The 18,418-nt window shown below is 44.9% G+C and overlaps 2 protein-coding genes across 9 annotated transcripts in view; one reads left to right on the plus strand and one right to left on the minus strand.

Moving 5' to 3' along the window:
• Positions 1-166: 166 nt before the first annotated feature.
• On the minus strand, positions 167-14,498 carry Hsp90b1 (heat shock protein 90 beta family member 1). Its single transcript, NM_001012197.2, has 18 exons — positions 14,326-14,498; positions 13,314-13,416; positions 12,421-12,562; positions 11,875-11,991; positions 10,719-11,050; positions 7,485-7,596; positions 7,197-7,316; positions 6,144-6,260; positions 5,209-5,346; positions 5,044-5,121; positions 4,854-4,919; positions 3,701-3,970; positions 3,238-3,483; positions 2,710-2,846; positions 1,748-1,826; positions 1,502-1,657; positions 957-1,082; positions 167-457 (listed from the first exon to the last, which is right to left on the minus strand). The coding sequence occupies exons 1-18, from the start codon at positions 14,372-14,374 to the stop codon at positions 431-433; spliced, it is 2,415 nt and encodes an 804-aa protein (NP_001012197.2). The 5' UTR covers positions 14,375-14,498; the 3' UTR covers positions 167-430.
• Positions 14,499-14,643: 145 nt separating this feature from the next.
• The window catches only part of Ttc41 (tetratricopeptide repeat domain 41), a 63,277-nt gene continuing 59,502 nt past the window's right edge, over positions 14,644-18,418 (plus strand). For 3 of the 8 annotated variants that reach the window (XR_005486663.2, XM_039079429.2, XM_039079434.2), the window contains exon 1: positions 14,897-15,036. The gene's annotated coding sequence lies outside the window, so the exon portion shown is untranslated. Of the gene's footprint in view, positions 14,784-14,896; positions 15,037-15,100; positions 15,362-18,418 lie in introns of those variants that run through there. The other 5 variants (XM_039079430.2, XM_063263760.1, XM_063263762.1 and 2 more) reach the window with 4 other exon arrangements.

The raw sequence follows: 18,418 nt of genomic DNA on the forward strand, positions 1-18,418 counted from the left end.
TAATCCCTGGAAGGAGAATACTTACCTGGATTTGGAATTGGTTTAGGTAAAAACATGATTTGAAACACACACCAGCTACTTGTCTTTTAAAAGAACCCAACAGACAGGAAGAAATAAGTCAAGTATTAGATAATCCCTGGTTTGTGTTATGAAAATAGGCACTGGATATTTGGGATCTTTTTTTATTTTTATACACATGACAAGATTTTACACCAATAGTCAGTTAAATAGTACAAATTTACATTCAGGAGGAATGTTAAAAAAAAAAATTCAACTAAAAAAACCACTTCTTCCTGTGACCCATAATCCCAACATTTTACAGTGCAGGGGAGAGGGAGGCTTGGGGGAGCATCCAAAACAAGTCTTTCAAAAGAAATAACTTTAAAATGTCACATTCCCTCTCCACACAGGATTCATAGTGAGAGTATAATTACAATTCATCCTTCTCTGTAGGTTCCTGTGAAAACAAAGACCAGAGGACATTACAAACTAGCAGCCAACTTTACCTTACAGACAGACTCACATTTAAATCATTTCTACGGTTTTGTTGGTACTTGATTATTGGCAAGATAATTCAAAACTCACTAACAAGATCAGTGCCTAAATAGAAGTAATCAAAACTTTGTAACTACTTAATACTAGTGAGGTGTAGTAGTTTACACCTTTAATCCTAGCATTTGGGAGGCAAAGGCTCCAGGCCTACCTAGAAAGGACTCCCCACCACCACCAAAAAAGCCCAACCAAATGTTTCCACACAGAAGCACTGGGAGTAGGGAAGCAATCTGCTTAGAAAGACCTTGTGAATGGTTGGAAAAAAATAAACCAACACCCTCCCCTCCAAAGCTTCTGAGGCTGTATCAACTGCCAACTTCTATGTGGATTCATCACGTTGGGACTAGATGTTACACCCTTGCTAGACTCCAGCTGCCACATCTGCCCTTCCTTCTCTCTCAGACCTTTTCTGTTTCCTGTTCTTCTTCTTCTTCTTCTGCCCCTGCGTCTGTCTCTTCTTCATCCTGCTCGGAGTCATCTGTGGTGTCTTCTGTGGTGTCTTCAGGCTCCTCCTCTGGCTCTTCCTCTACCTAAGGGCGACATCAATGAACCTGCATGTAAATGCCAGGCCCTCCATCTACAATGAACCCACATGTAAATGCCAGGCCCTCCATCTGCTACTTTCACTTTGCTCTGAAAGGTTTACGATATCGGGTGTTTTACCAAGGACTGCAGTAAGTCTGACCTGCCTTAACAGGGAAGGCATCAAGAGATGCGAAAGGAAGGAGCCACACTGAGTGGTGGCGGCACTAGCCTTAATCCCAGCACTCTGAGGTAGAGGCCCGCCTGATCTACACAGTGGTTCCAGGACAGCCAGGGCTACATAAAGGGGACCCTGTCTTGGGGGTAGGGGGTGGGAGAGAAAGAAGGCACAGGAGATTTCACACTAATTTCACAGGTGGTGTCACCGTAGGGGTCGGGTCAGCCATGGAAGGGCTAAGGCACACACCTGTGCTTCAGGGTCAATGTTTAAGCTGAGGCGGAGCATCCTTTCTATCCTGTCTCCATATGCCTTGGTGTCGGGTAGAAGGTATCCTGACCGAAGAGTTGCCGTTTCAAACAAAACTACAGCAAGATCCATGACAGTCTTGTCATCTTCATCTTCCTGATAGAAGGTACATTTGGTTAACAAGTATTAAGGGCTACAAAGCATTCCAGCTTAAGACGACAGGAGAGTGGCCCCAGCATTGCTCACCTTAACCCTCCGCAGCATGTCCCTGATCAGTGGGTGTCTAGGATTAATTTCAAACGTTTTCTTCTGACTGGCATAGTAACTGTTCAGGGACAAAATAAGCATTAGGTTAAGACACTAATTTTAGGGTCTGCATGCCTACTGTACTCTAGCTTTAATTACAGAAAAAAGCCTAGAATAGCCATGGTTAAGTGATAAAAATGAAATAAAAGGGACCACTTAATGATGAGTCAAAGTAACCAAGTTCTGCTGGGTGAATGAACTGGTTTAATGTCTTGTTCATCCCCTTAATATTTTACCTATACCAATGAGTCACATAGTTATGGATGCTGTGTAAATATATAATTTCCAATATGCCTTTACCAGTGTCCCTAAAAATTCACTTATTTTTAAATAGATCCCGATTAAGTTTCCAGTGCATGCTGTATACATGCATGGTCATTAGCTTTTTCCAAGGCCAGATATACCACACATCCACCTAGGGCTTAGAGTACTTCCGACAGTCATCCTGACAGTCTGATGTTCACCAAGTCTGGAACTAGGTGTAATGCAGTAAGTGCTGAAATGGTGAGTAACTTTGCTGACACTACAGTTGGGTTTTAAATGGCACTACAACGTTGGATAGAAGATATACGGCAGTGTTCTTTACGAAGAACTTAAGTCTTAGAGAGTCAGGCAGGTCTGAAATGCCTTTAACCCCAGCAGTAGAAAGGCAGAGGTAGGTGGGTCTCCTTGAGTTCAGGCCAGCCTGATCTACAGAGTTCCAGGAAAGCCAGAGCTACTCAGAAACCCTGTCTCAAAACCAACCAAACAAACAACCCAAAACAAAACCGCTAGTGAGGCATGATGTAAATGTGGACATTATTCTTACTCTAAAGCAAAACTAAGGAAGATCAGGGTGATACATGTTCCAGTTCAAAAGAACAAGATCTGGCACCCTGGAAGGGGCACCCCCAGTTTCTTACTTTGTAGAGATGTCCTTGCCCGTCTGGTATGCTTGTGCCTTCATGATCCTCTCCATGTTTCCAGACCATCCATACTGGCTGGCCACAAGGGCACAGGGAGACTCTGTGAGGCGCTGGGACACCACAGCCTTTTCGATCTTAGAATGAGAAACATTAGACAGAAGGAAGGATCAGCAGTGTCAGTCACCATCCCAGAGCATAGACACTCAGTGAATCTGAATTTTTTCAGCTACAAATTTATACTAAACCTGTAAAAACTTAGTAAAAATCAGTATTACAGCAACAGGAAACTGCTGTAAGTTGCAAACTCACACTGCCCTGTATTTGATGGCATTTTTGAGGGGCAGGTGGGTCTTCCACAACAAATGAATGTATCACTGAGCTCTATGTCCAGGTCCCTGTTGTCACTCCCGAGTACCCGAGGCACACGCCACTGTCTGCAGTTGCTAGTGGTAATGAACAAACTGGGTGTAGACTAGCTTGCTGTTAATTCCTGTGTGGAGACACTACAGTCTGCGGTCCAAATACCTTGTCCTTGAGGGCCTTATCTTTCATCCAGTTGAGCAGAGGCTCAAACTCCTTCTCTGTTGCTTCCCGACTTTCTTTACTTTTCTCACTCTCATCAAACTTCACTCCTTCTTTGGCAACATTCTGGAACCGTTTCCCATCAAACTCAGGAAGAGCCTGAATGCAGTATTCATCCACGGGCTCTGTGAGGTAAATAACTTCATAGCCCTTCTTCAGAAGCCTCTCAACAAACGGAGAAGATTCAGCCTACAAGATTAAAGGAAGTATGAGTTTTCAAGTTCTGCCTTGGCACATTAGCTGTGTCTCCATACCGTTAACAACCCCGTGTGAGACAGGGACATAAGGCAGTGTCCTCTAGCGGCTGTCTAACTAGTCCAGCTACACGACTAACTTCTTTCCCTCACACACTGTCTACACGCCCCCAGCTGGCTACCAGGAACCTAGCGGCTGCACTTCATCTTACCTCTTTTCTGCTTGACCCAGCCATGAAGTAGATTTTGTCCTGTTTTTCCTTCATTCTTTCCACATACTGGTCTAAACTAGTAATGTCAGTTGAATGGTGAGAAGACTGGAACCTAAGAAGTTTAGCAAGCCGTGTTCGATTTGAGTGATCTTCAATCACACCAAGCTTGATATTGGTGCCAAATTCTTTCCAGAAAGTGTCATTATATTTCTCATCAGCGATCTTCTTGATCATGTCCAGAGTTTTGCGGACAAGCTTCTTCCTAATCACCTAAAGAAAAATGGAATCTGGTTAGGAAGGTTTCTCTCAAACTTTTGCTAAAGAGACCAGGATAGCAGCACCTGAGGCAGCACAATGGCCACACTACTGATCAAGGGACAGGAAGAACCACAGCGCTCCCACATCAGACTGTGTTAGAACTAACAACAACTGTTTCTAATGTTAATATTCTAGTGCTACAGCTCAGATATTTAGACAAAATGACTAATATTTTCAAATGCTTAAAAACAAAACAAAAACCCTAGTTTTCTAATCACAACAATACTGGCAAAAGGGCTTATTGAAAGGCCTAGTATGTGGTCAACTGTGGACAGACAGTAGGTAGGTGTGTTCCCTGCTTTCATCTCTGTTCAAAACTGTACTAAGGGTTGGGGGAATGTAACAGCTTTGAGATCCAATAATCTCAGAATCAAACAAGTTCCTTTTTGAGATGGTCTTAAGTTAGGGTAGCCGCAAACCCTGGCTTAACTAGCATGACCATGTCATCCTCCTGCTTTTTCCTTCAAGCTGTTAAGATTATAGGCCTGCACTGATGTTGTGTCTGGTAGAGTTTCTTTGAATAGTCAAAGACCAGCCTTGCTTCACTTGCTTCAACATCTAGTTGCTCTACTGCCAGAACCACTTTCTGTGTGATGGTGCGCAGGCCTACACACGAGGGGTTCAAACTCAGTATCTTAAGCACAACAAATAAATATGTCACTGAGTTACATCTCCAGTTTCCTGTTGTTACTCCTGGGTACCCGAGGTTACAGGTGAGGCCTGTACAATTCTCTAAAATTGCTAGGAGTTACAAAGAAACCAAGTGTAGAGTAAGTAGCTTGCTGATAATTCTGACTCCAACCAAGGGGCAGAAAGCCTCACTAGAAATCCTCACCTTGAGCAATTTATGTTGCTGAAGAGTCTCACGGGAAACATTGAGGGGGAGATCATCGGAATCCACCTGCAGACAGCAAAATGCTCACTGAGCAATAAAAACAAGTCTGTACTAAAAATCACAAGCCTGTTGCTGCCCTCCCAACCCCTCTTAACAGTCACGCACGAGCACACAGGCTTCAGATACTTACAACACCTTTGACAAAATTCAGGTACTTGGGCATCATGTCATGGAAGTCGTCTGTGATGAACACTCGGCGCACATAGAGCTGAGGGGACCAGAACAGAGTCACCGTCTAGATGTCATACTTTAAAATCCTGACCTTAGGTTACAATACTTAAAAAAGCCCAGCTACCTTAATATAATCGCTCTTCTTAGATCCATACTCGTCAAACAGACCTCGAGGCGCAGATGTAGGCACAAACAAAATTGACTTGAAGGTGACTTCCCCTTCTGCAGTAAAGTGGATATAAGCCATGGGGTCATCACTTTCCTGCGGAAAATACCTTGCTTTGGTTATTCAAGTCCCAAGAAAAAAAGTCCAAAGGCATTTTACCACATCTACAACATTTAACAAAATGGCCCATTACAAAATCAAAAAAGGGGTTGGAGGTAATACTGAGAAGAAAAGACTAATCCTAACTGACAAGATATGGCTGTTTTCCACAGGACTGCCTGCCAGTAACATCACTGTCTGCAGACAGTGACACCAAAGCAGTGTCAAGATCTTCAATACATCTTCTATCTGTACAAGATCCTGCTTAGGGAAACAGTACTAGAAGCAAGTTTAACTCTGGATTTAAATATATTCTTAGGAGTCATAAGGAATCACCAAAAGAAAAAAAAAAATCCCAGAGAAAAACATTCAGTAATATCTTAAAAATGTAACGTACAATGACTGATGTCGTATGTGAACTTTCAAGATTACATGAAAGCTATTCAGTAACGTATATTCTGTTTTATGTTGGGAACCAAATGCCACCTGTATGAGTATATATATGTACGGTGTGTGTGTGTGTGTGTGTGTGTGTGTGTGTGTGTGTGTGTGTGTGTGTGTGACCAATCTCAAAGGTTCATGTGAAATTTGAATATGATTATGCTTACGAAGTCAGGAAATGAATTTCACTTTGCTGTATCGCTGTGACCGCCCTCCATATTCTATTGTAAAGCTTTATGTATCATCTGATAGGGAAAATTGGGGATGGACAGTATTAAAATGAATGGCTGATGAATTTTTAAACTCATTAACAATCTGAAACCAGAGAACTCTTAACACAACATATTCTTTACCTTTGAAAACGACTTGTAGAAAGCTTTGTACTCGTCTTCTTCTACTTCTTTGGACGGCCTCTGCCATATTGGTTTGATGTCATTCATAAGTTCCCAGTCCCACACAGTCTTTTCAACCTAACGTTAAGATAATTGAAAAATTCCTTTTAGTTCTTAGTAGTTAACCTGTTAAGTGATCGTAATTTGTTATCTAGTAAGGGTCCTACTACCAGGCATATTTAAAAGCAGGGGTGTGTGTTTTTAGAGGTAGGTTCTGGCTATGTAGCCCAGACTGGTCTCAAACCAAGGAGCTCTTGCCTCAGCCTCTCGAGTGCTGCGATTACAGAATAAAAACAAAGCCTTCCATTTAGCACTTATGGCTAGTGTTTTACACAAGAAGGAAAGAAGCCAACATCACAAACTCAACAATTTTCAACAATCTTCCTCTACTACCTAAATCAGTTACAGAAATGTTCTGATAATTGATCCCAACATGGTAAAGAGGATACAAAAAGTTTCTAAGATTTTAAAATTCAAAATAAAGAAGGCTAACTTAAGCAATACAAAAAGCCATAAGCTTTTTTTTCTTTTTGGTTCTTTTTTTTCGGAGCTGGGGACCAAACCCAGGGCCTTGCGCTTCCTGGGCAAGCGCTCTACCACTGAGCTAAATCCCCAGCCCCTAAGCCATAAGCTTTTTACAGAGGATTTGCCACTTCAAGTATTCCAGGCTAACACAGAGCATACAAAGGCCTTGTTTGTAATAGTAGGGCCATCTGGAAAACTAGAAAACTGTAGAACACAACATAACGCCCCACCCTGCCCAAGTGATGCTTCTAGTGCTGCAGAGATGGTTAGAAGCACTGCCTGGAGGGTAGATTCCCACCAGCCACATGGTAGCATCCTCTTCTGGCCGCCATGGGCACCAAGCATGCAGTGGAGTATAGATGCAAGCAAAACACTGACACACAGAAAATAAAAACAATTCTCTTTAGAGAGAGAAGCTTAAACCTGCACGTGTGGGTGGAGCTTCATCCTCACAGACCCTAACTGTCATAGCAGAGAAGCCAGGCTTACTTTCTTCGTCTTTGGCTTCTTCTCTTCCTCCTCCTCTTCTACTGCGGCTTCATCATCAGCTTCCTCCTTCTCTTCTTGTGCTGTTTCGTCTTCTTCCAAGGGCTCCTCCACAGTCTCAGTCTGTGGGGACAGAGCGCCGTCACTGCGAGGCTTGCCTGCTCACTCCTCACTGTCTACAGCAGACAGTACAGGAACACGGCTTTCCGGAAGGACCACACCTAACGCCATCCCCTCCTGCTCAACACTACAGAGCCTGCAAAGTTATGCATGGACTTGTCACAGACTTACCTTGCTACTCCACACATAGATGGGAAAGTTGATGAACTGAGAATACTTTCTGACGAGATTTTTAATTGTATCCAATTCAAGGTAATCAGATGCTTCTTCTTTTAAGACAAGACTGAAAGGAAAACAAGCCATTTACAGACAGAGCTCAGACTGGACTGTGTGTGTTTAAATGCCTTGGTAACACCAGCCAGCAGGAAGAACTCCCCTCCATCAGAAGGCTGTGAGCTAAATCTATCACATGTAGGGCTGGGAAAGGAAGCTCTTTCCTGCGATGCTCAAGTAGACAAGTGTTTTGAGTAGAAAAAAAAAAAATCTGGTTACATTGTGTCTTTTCCTATCAAAAATTCTAAAGAAAAATGATCTTCTCTTTCACAATTTTATACTGTCACTCTAGAAATCAAATCATAAGTATTTCTAAATAAAAACATGCTATTAAAGAAAAACCAAAATCACCTTGAACTATGAAAGCCATCAACCACAGTTATTAAACAGTTGAGGTGAGCTGGCTCACTTAGTAAAGTGCTTGCTGTGCAAGTATAAAGGCCTGAGTTTGACCCCCAGCACCCATGTAAGAAGCGGGGCACGGAGGTGCTTATCATCCTAGTGCAGGATTCCTGCAGCTAGCTAGACAGCCAGACTAACCCAATTATGCCTCTCTTCTGTCTCAAAAACAGAACAAGGTAGAAAAGTTCCACCCACAAACATGCCTATACAGAGACAGACAGAAGATGACATAGAGAGACAGTTCCATAGCTGCAGTGCCACCCTGAGTACTCAACAGACACATGTGATTGGTGGCTGCTTAGCAGCAATGCCTATTTTCCTTACCTTCTCCAGTGACCAAAAACAACCCATGGTAGGGTCTGCAAACACAGCAGACTCATCAAAAAGTAAAAGCCTCACAGGTGTGGTGCAGGCCTTTAGTCCCACTACTCGAGCAAAGGCACAGGATCTGAGTGCCAGGAGAGCCAGAGAAACCCTCACAATTTAGAGGCTTCTGCTACAGATATAAGCTATAGAACAGGCTCTCAAGTTCAGCAGGCCCCTGGTTGTTCTTGGTGATGTGGAGAGCCATGGAACCCTGGATGCTGCTGCTGGTTAGACAACCTAAGTAGGAATGCAGTCAGTCTGAAGGCTGACAAGATGGCACAGCAGACAAAGGGGTTTGCCTCCAAGCCCGAAGAGCAGAGTTCTATTCTGGGGACCCACATAGCAGAGAACAGACTTAACAGGTACCTGCAAGTTGTCTTTTGATCACCTCACCCCAAGCATAATAAACCGAACAGGGCAATCAAGATTCTGAGTACAGCACCTATTCTTAAGATTGGTCAGGGTTTGTTTCATTTGGACATAGTCTCATTTATCATCTATGGCCATTTTCTTTTCCTTGTTTTTTTTTTCCCGGAGCTGGGGACCGAACCCAGGGCCTTGCGCTTGCTAGGCAAACGCTCTACCACTGAGCTAAATCCCCAACCCCGGCCATTTTCAAGTCTAATAGAATAAGGACATTTAACAGGCCACATGTCCCACAATCTGAAGTATTTATTAGCTGGTCCAGTAAGCAAATTTCTTGACCTATGATCTAGGCCAAGAATCTGTGAGAAACAGAGATGGACATGAAGTCACAGCAGTAACAGTGTGAGGAATAAATACTGTGAGACGAGACTGTTACCATCGAGGAAATAGGTAAAGAAAAGTTGTAAAGACAGGCATCCCACATAGGAGAAGAACTGAGAAACCTTGAGGGCAGCAGGAGAGCAGTCTGGGAAAACCTGAAGACACTCAAAAAAAAAAAAAAATCTACTTCTAGGAGAAATAGTGATCAAATCTCTCTAAATCAACTGGACTTGGCAACAGACCTATGATACAAGGACAGCAGATGACCTCAGACACCAACAGAAGGGAAGCAAGACAAAAGGAAGACTAGGTTAGCCTTTCATATTATGGGTTCTGCGTGAGTAGAGGGTACCAAGCACAGGCTGAGGAGGCTTAGCACCGCTGAGCTGGCCTACAGTCAGGCCTATGGGTTGTTGTTTATGGCTGTCTCTGTTCTCATCATGTAGATGACTTTTCCTGCCACTGCTCCTTAACTAATACAGTATAACCTCTTACGCAGCACTAACACTGCATTAAAATTCTAAGTAACTAAGACATGTCTTAGAATACGGGGTGCGAAGGTTTTATGAAAATGTAATGCATGTTGTACAAGCAATTCTTCATCTGTGGATTTGGATATATGCAGGGGTTCCTGGAACCAACCTCAGGCAGACAGAGCGAGTCTACACTTGAAGATGCTGCACTGTGGAGAGGGGAGCAAGTGACCCAGGCTGTAGAAAAGGGCATTCACATTATTCCTAGTCTTTCTCCTCTCCCCACAAACATTTGCACACTGAACCTTTATGTGTTGAGGAAAATGTGATGTGGGCAAGTCTGACTTTAAAAGCTGGGCAAGAACCTGCACTTAGTCTCTGAAGTGGTAAAATAAATCAACAGAAGCTCTAAGTGTTCTAGTTAGCCTTTCATGCTATAGGGGGATGTCACAGCAGGAAAGGCAAGACCTCTGATGACTTCCTGTGAAAATGCAGGAAGCATTTCTTAGCATTCCATCTCTTAGCACTCTTTCTTGCACGTCACCCTGAAATGATTTTTCATACTCTAAAGAGCTGGAGCCCCATGTGAGAGCAGGGGTTACACCTATTCTGTTCTCCACTGTAACCCCAACCCACACTTGGCATTCATTCAAATGAGTGTGGGTGACTTGTGACGGAAGACTGGGAAGCAGGCCTGTTGTACAGTTTCATTTACTGTACCAGCCAAGCACCTAAGCCAGGAAGGAGACTGTCCTGATACATCTGCCGGTCAAATGTGAGGCTGAGGATAATCATGGGGTTACTACCCAGGTCACTCTTCAGTCTCCTGCTGTGTTTTCCGTTTACTTGTTCTCCTCGACCTACCCTAACGCATTACTAAGAGTTACAAATCGTGACTATTTCCAACAGTCCCTCAGTCTCCTTCCAGCCACCCTGGTCACCTTCAGAACTCCTACCAGCAACTGCAGCCAACTGTGAGGAGTCCTTTAAACCTGTGCCATGCCAGGCCTTCCTGCCTACCCACACTTCTCTGTACACCTTAGTTTCCTTTCCAACCTGGAAAACCCAGAGCTTCTCTTGTGGTCTCCTATAGCTTCTCCATGATCCTCACAGTATTAATTTTTATTAGAATCAGAATACTCACGTAATCGTTGTTCCACGACCTAGTGTGTTTCCTCTTGGGTCAGCAATCACAGAGAATTCATTAGAGTCGGATTCCCAGATGTGCTGGGTATCATTGTTGTGTTTCGACGTGACAATGACCTTATCTGCTACAAGGAAGGCAGAATAAAAACCGACACCAAACTGGCCGATCAGTTCGGAAGTTGACTGACCGTCTTCTTGTGCTTCTGTCATTTTGTTTAGAAACTCGCTGGTTCCAGATTTGGCTATGGTGCCCAGGTTTTTAACCAGCTCCTCTCTGGTCATTCCTACACCCGTGTCTGTGACATGCAGCAGGTTTTTCTCTCTGTCACACTAAAGCAAGACAAGACCAGACGGTTAGGTTCGCCTGCATATGTCACGTGCCACATGAAGAAATACAGAAACCAGCTTGGGCCACTTCAGCTTTACATAGACACGGACGACGCTATAGTCTGGTATGACATTTCTCAAACCACACCTTAAAGGCATGCTTTTTATATATATATTTTAAATTCTGTGTATTTAAGTAAAAAAACTGGTATAAATGTCAAAGAAAGATACCAACCCAAATGAAGTAAAGTTCTAGGAAACAAGCCTCTTATTTCACAGAAATTAAAAGGGATTTGGGGACCTGTGATTATTAATGTTTCTCACTAAATAGTCCGGCTGTCTTCAAGAACCTGGTAGGACTGAGCATACATTCATAGGCCGCATGATTATTTCTGCCCAATGAAGGTGCAAGTGGGAGCTGAGTGTGACTTTCAGGCTAAGCCTTTAATTGGTGTGCGACCCTTTGCACCATGGCAACCAGAGACACTCCAGATGGCTGCTCAGCCAGCCTGTGGAATGATTTAAGCTGAGGTCTTGGCTACCTTTTCCTAAAGGACTAGGTAGTATCTATTTTTGGCTTTAGGAGCCATAAGGTCCCGTCAGTGATTACTGCCATTGTAGACAAAAGAATTTGTACTATAAAACTAGGTATGACTTCCAATAAACCTAATAAAAAACAGGCCAAGTCAGTTTGACTCACAGGTAGCCTGTGGACTTCCATCCAAACCCACGGTGAGCAGAAGCTCCTTTCACACCAGAATAACCTACTGATGCGGTGCCTGGTTTCTGAGTATCAGTTTTTAAAAGGAAACAGTTTTTTAAGTCACCTTAATCTTGACCGTCAACTCCTCATTTCCAGCAAGTGCATTTTCATCAGTTAGTGAGATGAGCCTTATCTTGTCTAAAGCATCAGAAGCATTTGAAATCAGTTCTCTCAGGAAAATCTAAAAGGAAGAAGCCAGATTTAATGAAGTGGGACTAACCTCCAGGCACAGTAAGGTGTTGGTTCTTATGGCCAACTCCTCTCCTTTCTCCTCAGAAGCATGAAAAGGCACTCTTTAAGAACCAAGCCTTTTCTAGTGCCAGGGATGGCTTTACTCTCTTCATAAAAAAGGAGGCGTGACTCTATAAAGCTCTGTGGCAAGTACAAGGGATATCTGAAGCGGTGGGAACAGGACTACCTCTCCCACCCCCTCAGTGGTACAGCTGTGTGACTCCACCTCAGCCAGCACGTCATAACCTTATTCTGAGCTGAAAGGAAAGCTGGGGACATTGTCTACTCCCTTCCCACCCCAATATGTACCAGTAGCAATTCTCATTCATAATCTACCACAAAAGGAGCAGAGCTGCTGTCCTAACCGTGTGATGCTTACCTCTTTATTTTTATACAAAGAATTGATGATAAGTTTCATCATCCTGTTAACTTCAGCTTGGAAGGCGAACTTTTCCGATTTTTCTCTAAGTTCCCTTATTTGTGATGCATTTAAACCATCCAACTGAATAGCTTCTTCCTCTCTAAGGAAATCAAAATAGATAAGCAAATACTTAGTTTCATTTTTCTAAGTCTCTACTCAGGATACACCTTTGTAAAAGACCACTAACATACCAGCTCACTCTTACACAGAAATGGGTGCTATACTTAATGCTGGGCTGCAAAGATTTACAAAAATTCCCAGAAATACACACCCAGCTCCCATCTACTGAAAAGCAAGTCATGATTCGTGTATGCCTATGCAGTGAACACTTTGATCAAAATTTAAAACACACCTCACCCAGTGAAAAGCCCCTTTCTTAAAAAAAGTTACAGGCATAAGTTCTATTTTTCATAGTACTAACTTCACGAAAATAAAAACCAATCTGAAGTCTTCTGTCAGGTCTTAGAGGCCTACAACTTCGTCATCGGTTTTCTGATTTTGGATGCCGAGGCTTATTCCTAGCACCTCCTTCAACTTTCCTTCTTCTTTTTTTTTTTCTTCCCCCCGGAGCTGGGGACCAAACCCAGGGCCTTGCAAGCGCTCTACCACTGAGCTAAATCCCCAACCCCACAACTTTCCTTCTTGAATCAGTAGTCACTCCTAGGAGCAGACTGACCTAGGAGAGTTCTGCATGCAGATAAATGGGCCCTCCTAAGAACTCCCTGGTTATTTTGTATCATTAGCAACATTTCACACACTGCACATTGTAATCTCAATGTCTGGAGAACAAAAACAGCCAATGTGTCCCACTAACTTGCAGAGTTTATCAGCATAGTTTCAAATGCACTGACCTCTGCACAACTTCATCGTCTGTCCGTGAGCCTTCTCTACTTTTACCCAGGTCCTCTTCTACCGTGCCATCCACATCGACTTCATCGTCAGCTCTCACAAACCCTGAGGAGAAAGGTTAAAACTCTCAATACTACTGCTTCCTCTCCTTCCCATATACAGACAGACCAAGCAGGGCAAGAGGGAGGGTTAACACAATTCAGCGACGTGATGGAAAAATGATGTATTGACGTTAGTAACCAATGTCAAGGCATGTTTGCGCGCTGAAGTTTAAATGTGAATGCTCAAGACTCCCCCGTTGACTCTGGAAGGCCAGGCAGCCATCACTCATGTCTATCGTTCCTTAGACACAAGGCAGTGAGTGATACAGGCTCCCGTCTACACCCACACGTGTTGCGCACAGCCGAGAGCAGGCCTCCACACAGGCCAAGCCAAAACTTGGGCCTCGCTTAACTATCACAGGTCGGAATGCAAACAGGGTTTGTGCAACTTCTGTTGAGGGGAACTGAAATCCGGCCCAAAGGGGAAGACATGTCAAGGACCGCGCTTGAAGCACATCGGAATCGGATACTGGGCCACCGCCACCAAGCTGGCCCGAGGGCCCACGCTCGCGAGTCGGGCGTTAGAAAACAGAAACACGCTCTGGAAGAACCAGAGGGCAGGGGCTAGGGGTCCTCAGGCTCGGGTGGCCAAAGGTCGGACCTGATGACAAAAGTCCTTAGGGAGGGGCCCCAGCAAGGTTTCCCCCGTGAGTAGAGTCCGAGAGGCCGCGCCCCGCCAGCGAGACTTCGGGGAGCGCTCCAGCTCCATCCGCAGAGTATTTAAATACCGCGGCTCCAAGTCTCCTCTTCCCAGAGGCCTCAGGGCAAGGCATCATCACCCGAGTCCCCTTCGAGGAAAGGACATAGTGCCTGGACCCTCTGTAGCCCCCGGCATCCCCCTCCCAGGCTCAACGCCCCAAGAACGTTCGAGAAGCGGCCGCGCAGGAAGGTGGGGGGGCGCCCGATCACTCACCGAAGGTCAGCAGGACGCAGCAGAGGCCCAGCACCCACAGGACCCTCATGGTGCGTGGCCGGAGAGTCGCAAGTCCTTTTCGGTCGCAGGAGCCGCCTCCACCCCCCCAACCCGGAGTCTCAGGTCCTCACACCTCCAGCAGCGCGGTCCGCCCACTAAACCGCGCGCAGGTCGGGCCGCTTTTCACCCCACAGCTTGCGGGCGGGGGACGGGAAACACGAACCCACCAATCGTGCCTCACCACGCACTCTCTGCACCCAATGGGGACGCATGGGGGGGACCGCAACTCGCCAATCGGAACTGTCCAGGTGCGGTGCCCGATGCCCGAAGCGTGGCTCCTTTCGATTGGGTTTGTCCAGCAGCTTTTCTCCAATCAAATGGCTCCGCGGGCCCCTCACACACCGGGCCACCCCTTGGCCTGGGAAGCCTTGGTCTCTGAGGAAAACCGTCCAATGAATGTAGGCGCATAGCACGTCTGTCCTTTCCTAGAGGTCCCGGGGAACCACTTCCGGCTCTTAGAGAACGTTTGTTCCGTGACTAGGGGAAACCGTAGCCAAGACAATGTGGTTTATACCCTTTTCCCGTCTACGACGTGGGTCACGTTACGAGCCCTTTCAGCGCTACGTTCGCCGTCACCTTTCTTTTGGGCGTTTCTTTTCGCAAAAGAGAAATTTGTGAGGGGTTGAATATCCGGAGTGCGTTTGGATGGTGGTGAGAAACTACAGTTTCCGGCATGCAACGCGCTAGTCTCAAGAATGCTGGGAATTGTAGTCTCTGGCGTCTAAGCCAGTTGCGTAGTTTGGCCCTTGCGCTTACTCTGGTCTTGTGTCCGCGGGAAATGTCTCCTGAGTGATTTAGATTTCCACCTAATTCGGATTGCAGAATAGATCTATGCTTGTTCTAGGACTCTAATGCACACAATTTTCAGAGGCGGCTTTGGAAAGTCGCCCCGCGTGGCCCTAGTCTCGCCGTGTCAGAGGGCCAGCTACGGATTCTGGGCTCCGCCTCTGGCTGATGGTAGCACGCCGGTTTCCAGGTCGGCTTTCTAGCGCGTCATTCAGGTTTTCACTTGGCGTTGCGCTGCCCGCAACTCCAGACCTCTCTGGTTTGATTTGCAGTAGAGGGTGGTGGGGGTTCACCAACCCCCAAGGAAACTCCAAGAACCCAAGTTCCTTTGACATCCCCATTAAATATCAAGGAATGACCTGGCAATCTAGAGTCCCTCTTGTGATTCGGCTGGAGAGCACGGTGGTGAAGTCCAGGCTAGCATAGAACAGGAAAGGACATTTGCAGATACTTGAAAGCAAAAGCCGCAGTGCTTGCAAAATAGCCTGGATTGTGGCTTTGTAACTTCATAGAAACACCTTTCCGCCTTCCGACAGACAGCAAGAGAGGCTCTCTGGTGAGGGAAGTCCCTAAGGCCAGCCTGTGCATTCCGAAATGTTCTCTAAGCTCTTTTGTCTCATTTTAACAAAATTTTCACCAGCACGGGTGCCTGCCTCTAACACACCCGTTCTATCACCTCTTTCTCCAAGAAAATTGGAGTTGTTTTCAGGTAATCCAAATTCCCGAAGGCAAGCTTTTCAGTAACAGTGTCCTAGACCCTTGGACAACTTTGAGAATTTAGACTTGCAGATCTTGAATCTGTGGTTTGGTGTTTACATAATGTGGCGATGGCTTATTTACATCTGTCTCATTTACCTACATTTGCCAAAGCACAGAGAAATGTAAGACAAAGGCTTAATGCCTCTGTGTTGTGTTGTGTTGTGTTGTGTTGTGTTTAGGGCATATCAGCATCTTATTTCTTTGTGCTTTTGGAAAAGGATGCCCGTTTCTGCGTTTGACAGCCCAACACCACCCTCTTTCTTTCTATCTGTCTCTTTCTAAATCGAGCAAGTAAGCAAGTGTTCCGAAACTGTGAATGCATCTTAACTGGCCAGTGGGAGGTAGATCGGGCTGCACCTGGGAGGAACTGAGAATGAGATTCGTCCTTCAAAATAAAGCTGGTGCTTTTTGTGGGTAGAAGTTTCTGCAGATGATGGTCCCCAGAGCCCCAGAGAGAGAAGAAAGGAGAGAGAGAGAGAGAGAGAGAGAGAGAGAGAGAGAGAGAGAGAGCTGAGGAGAGATGACTTAGTGGATAAAATGATTGCCCTACTGGAACTATGACCTGAATTAGGGTTTTCAGCTCTCACATAACATCAGATGCTGGTCTAACCAATGCTGGGGGTGGGGTGGTTTTGGTAGAGACAGATAGGGCTCTCTGGCTAGACAGCAGAGCCAAGATGACAAACTCCAGGTTCGCTAAGAGGATAGAGAACACACACACACACACACACACACACACACACACACACACACACACACAGTTTCTTGGATTCCTAGTGTGTCCCCATGTTCAGACTTTGACCTGTCACTGATCTCTAGTGTCCAGTCCGCTCTGTCTTTCCCCCCTAGCACTGATACTCCATAGGGCTATTAAGTTTCCCACCCTTGAATCTGATTCTCTTGTTTCCTAGTGAGCTACCCTGTGGGTGCTGGGGTTGGACCCCTGACTCTCTGCAAGAGCAAGTGTTCTTATCCACTGGGCCATTTCTCCAAGGACGCTTTTAAAAAAAAATGTTTGTTTTAATTTTTATTCTTGTATGTATCCCTGGGTGTCCTGGACCTTGCTTTGTATACCAAGCTGGCCTCCCCTTGCCTTTGCCTGCAGATGCTGGGATTAAAGCAATGTGCTACCACTCCCAGCTAGTTTTTCTCTTTAACACTGTATACTTATGGACACTACTGGCAATGGCTACCTTCCTTGTTTGTGGTTTACTCCTTGAGCAAAGGAGATGCAGGTAGGGGTAGGAATAGCACCCTTCATAGGCAGGTTTAATCCAGCTATGGGGAGACCAAGGCAGGAAAGCCCTTAGCATTTGGGAGCATTAAAGAATTGAGGCATGGAGTAGATACCAAGGTGAAACACAAGGTTGATTGATTTGTTCCTTCCTTTCCTCCATCCATCTCTCCCGTTAATACAACAAATACAGGGTCTGCCATGTGCTATGTATTATGCTAGGGGCTGGAATTTCACTGGTGACCAATGAAGATATGGCCTCTGTACCTACAGACCATGGGCAGGTATTAATAGTGGAGGTGCACTGTAAGTAAATGTACCCATTCATTCATTCATTCATTCATTCATTGTGACAAGATCTTTCTAGCTAGCCTGGGCTGGTTTAAAAGCCACTATGTAGCCCAGGTTAGCCTCCAACTTTGGGCACTCCTGAGTGTAGAACCACAGGGATGTGCTTGTACACCTGGATGTAAGTGCAAGTTCAGGATGTAACCTGAGTAAGGACACAGTAGAATGTCATAGAAGAGAATTTTGGAACCTAGGTGGGGACATTCTACTTTTTAAGATTTATTTATTTATTATATATAAGTATACTGTAGCTGTCTTCAGACCCTGGGAGAGGGCATCAGATCTCCTTACAGATGGCTGTGAGCCACCATGTGGCTGCTAGGATTTGAACTCAGGACCTCTAGGAAGAGCAGTCAGTGCTCTTAAACACTGAGCCATCTCTCCAGCCCATGATGGGGACATTCTCGACCTTGATAATGGTGGGTGCTTAATGAACTCATCAAGCTGCACACTTAAAGGGGGTAGATCTGACATTTAACTCTTGGATCCATTTTGGGTTAGTTTTCCTTTAAAAATGTTTCTCTTAGTTTTATGCATGTGCATGGTGCATTTTGAGTCACATAGGTCCAGATGCTACTGAACCCCTTCTCAATAGATTTCCTTCTTTCATGTCTTTAAAAAGTATTTTACTGTGCATATTAAATCTCAAACTCAAGTAACCCAACAGCAGCTGTTACTCTGAAACAAAGTACTAACAAACATTTCAGAAAGACTCAAGAGGCTTCCACACTCACTAGGATGGTCCACAATAAGACAAAGAAACAATTTGGATATACTCGCCTTTATTTTTATTTTTTTATTTTTTTTAAATCCATGGGGAGCATCTTTAATAACATAGGTTATTTTATTTTTAAAGATGTATTTATTTTATATGCAAGTACACTGTCGCTGTCTTCAGAGACACCA

The sequence above is a fragment of the Rattus norvegicus genome, chromosome 7 (assembly GCF_036323735.1).
Source record: "Rattus norvegicus strain BN/NHsdMcwi chromosome 7, GRCr8, whole genome shotgun sequence".
In the NCBI taxonomy this organism is placed as follows: domain Eukaryota; kingdom Metazoa; phylum Chordata; class Mammalia; order Rodentia; family Muridae; genus Rattus; species Rattus norvegicus.